The 3,021-nt window shown below is 50.7% G+C and overlaps 1 protein-coding gene across 1 annotated transcript in view; it reads left to right on the forward strand.

The window, feature by feature from the left end:
* Window positions 1–1,593: 1,593 nt before the first annotated feature.
* PUNSTDRAFT_32066 (uncharacterized protein) overlaps window positions 1,594–3,021 on the forward strand; it is a gene marked incomplete at both ends in the record, with an annotated part of 1,991 nt that continues 563 nt past the window's right edge. The window contains 4 exons of the mRNA XM_007383535.1: window positions 1,594–1,845; window positions 1,919–2,201; window positions 2,254–2,342; window positions 2,402–2,794. Coding sequence (XP_007383597.1) covers window positions 1,594–1,845; window positions 1,919–2,201; window positions 2,254–2,342; window positions 2,402–2,794 — 1,017 coding nt within the window. The remainder of the gene's footprint in view (window positions 1,846–1,918; window positions 2,202–2,253; window positions 2,343–2,401; window positions 2,795–3,021) is intronic.

The following is a 3,021-nucleotide window of genomic DNA, read 5'->3' on the forward strand; positions in this document are numbered from 1 at the left end:
GACACTACAAATCTACAAGATCAAGTTGTGAATGCACCCGCTCCAACCGGAAAGCGAACACGGACACGTAGCAACATCACAAATCCACGGCAAAAACGGGCTCGAACGCAGGTCAATGGAATTCAGGCCACGCCTTTGACATTTGGTGTTGGTCCCTTTCATCCGCCTGCGCCGAGCTCTTCGCAGAATAACAGAACTGTTAGTTCGACGTTCATTCCTGACTTGCCAACAACAGACTCGCTTCCCGCTCCGAGTCTTGATCCCTTACAGCCTTCGGTCTCTCAACGCACCAGCCAGTCCAGAACCTATGCGGCAAGTGACGTCTGGTGGCATATGCGACCAATCCAGTCTGCCGAACGACCCGATACGGAGCCTCCCGCTGATGGAGATGAACCTCTACGGGAGAAGCCAGACACCCCGTACGTGAGCTGCAAGCTATGCAAGTGAGTGCGATATGCGATTGTCAGGCCTTGTCAGAGACTGATATCTAGCTAGATGGCCCACTTGGAAGGTGTACAAGCTTGGCAAGGGAGGCAACACAAACACGATCCGAAATCACCTCATAAGCCGTCACTCTGATATATACAAGGAAGAAAGGACAACTCACAATCTCAAGCATGCTTATGATGTCCCATCAGATGGTCGAAGTGCACCTCAGCGGCCTGAACGGGAGTCATTCTCATCGGAACGACTCCGAGACTATCTACTAAGGTGGATAGCAGTTGATGATCAGGTAGGTGAATGTACGCATGCAATCACCAAACAGTTAGCTCACAATGACTCCTTGTAGGCCCTGAATGTCATGGACTGTCCAGAGTTCCGTGAACTGCTCCTATATGTTAATCGTGTGAACACGGTGCTTACTGACAAGGATATACCGCACCGAACGGCGATTCGTGATCACACCTTGCGCCGCTACGGCAAAACTAGGGAAATGATATGGAAGGAGATGAAGGTGAGCATCGAGCCGACATGTATATAAGAGTGCTGGTGCACTGATTATACCTGGACAGGAGTCGCCCGGCCGTATCTCCCTAACTTGGGATGATTGGTCAAACTCGGACCTAGACACATTTACGTGTGCAACAGTTCATTATGTTAGCTACGACGCAAAGGGAGATCTTGCCCTACGCAATCATATGCTGATGTTCCGGCGCCTTGAGGGACCTCACAATGGCAAAAACATCGCCCATAACCTATGGAATGAGCTTGACAAGGCGGGAATCAAACACAAGGTTTGCAATCTGTAACACCACATCGTGCCGGCATATGTATCTAGTGACTATACATTGCAGATTGGGCTTTGCACCACAGACAATGCCTCCGTCATGGATACAACAATGGATTACCTAGAGGAGCATTTTCGACAAGAAGGGATCGAATTCAGCAGCGAGGGAAATCATGGCCGGTGAGCTTGGAGACTCCTATGTTTCATGGGCACATACATACATGTATATTGACATTGTCAACAGATGCTTCCCCCATGTCATAAATCTTGCAGTACAAGCCATTCTCAATGGTATCAAGACACACGGTGGCACCCTCTGCCGCGCACTGCCTGATATTACGACCCCACACAAGGACGAACACGAAGCATATGCTGCCGCATTGGATACCGATCCAGTCGGCTGCGTGCGCAACATTGTAGGCGCTGTGCGGTCATCCGGTCAGCGGCGCTCAGACCTCATTCAGACCATCCGGCAAGGAAATGATTCAGAGGTGTGGCCAGAGAGAATTCCCGAGCGCCAGCTCACGCGTGACTGCGAGACCCGATGGTCGTCAACTTCTCTCATGCTCGAACGTGTATTGGATGCGAATGAGGTCTGTTCAAGTCTCAACATCATTGTCGGAAGGCTAACCATTCAATTGAATCACTTCCAAGGCTCTCAAGTGTATGTTCTGTGTACCTAAATACCAGCAAGCCGGTTTGCATACCTTGCTACTGAACAAGGATCAATACACGGTGACCTGCGATATAGAAGATGTTCTACGGATTCCACACCACGCGCAAGAGCTTCTCTCTGCGGAGAAAACCCCAACGCTCCCGGTTGCACTCCCAGCATATGAGCAGGTCCTGTCGCTCTGGCGCGCACTACGGATAGAGTTACAATATCTTTCTCCGTACATCGAATTCGGGATATCCAAGATTGAGGAATATGTAGCACGAAGTCGTAGAAGCCGTGCCTATGTTCTTGCCATTGGTATGTGGCCTTGCCTTGTGTTTGGTCTCATTAACTGAAACCCTGCACTCAGTGATCAATCCAGCCATCAAGTTCCGATGGATCGAGGATCAATGGACTGAAGAGGAGTGCGAGGAGGCACGCCGATGGGTCATTGACACGGTGCGTGCATGTTTGCGGCTGAGCTCTGCCTAACAACTGACATTCTACATATTGTACAGCTCACACAGTTCCGTCGCCAGCAACGCATCCACGAAGCTACCAATGTCCCTGAGAGTTCAACAGATCTCCCTACTACCATGGCATCTCTCGCACAAGGCCGGGGATTCCTCAATTTGAGGAATACTAGCCGAAGATTCCGCCGTACCGCTGGTCTCAGCGCATCAAGCTCTGAGTCAGACTTATCAGTATCACAAACACGAACATCGTCCACATCATACTTGCAATCTGCTGGCTCAACTGCAGATTCAGCCGGAGATCTGAATCGCCTCTCGCGAGAGGCCCTAGAAGCCGACGATCGAAGGCGTGCGTTGCGCGAATTCGACCGCTATTGCGAAGAACCAGTGGTGCAAAACGGAATCGAGAACGGATTGGATCTCCTACGGTATTGGCAGGTGCGCGAATCTCCCTTTTGTGAGCCGAATAGCTACTAATGCTGCAGAACAGATCAACAAGCATTCCTTCCCCTTGCTTTATCGTGTAGCTCTTGACATTTTACCTGCACAAGCGTCCTCTGTAGCTTGCGAGCGTCTGTTCTCGTCAGCCAAGGAGACCGACACTCTTCGCCGCAACCGGTTGTCTCCAGCAGTCATGGAGGCCCTACAATTCCTCAAGAGTTACT

Source organism: Punctularia strigosozonata, assembly GCF_000264995.1.
Source record: "Punctularia strigosozonata HHB-11173 SS5 unplaced genomic scaffold PUNSTscaffold_6, whole genome shotgun sequence".
Classification (NCBI taxonomy): domain Eukaryota; kingdom Fungi; phylum Basidiomycota; class Agaricomycetes; order Corticiales; family Punctulariaceae; genus Punctularia; species Punctularia strigosozonata.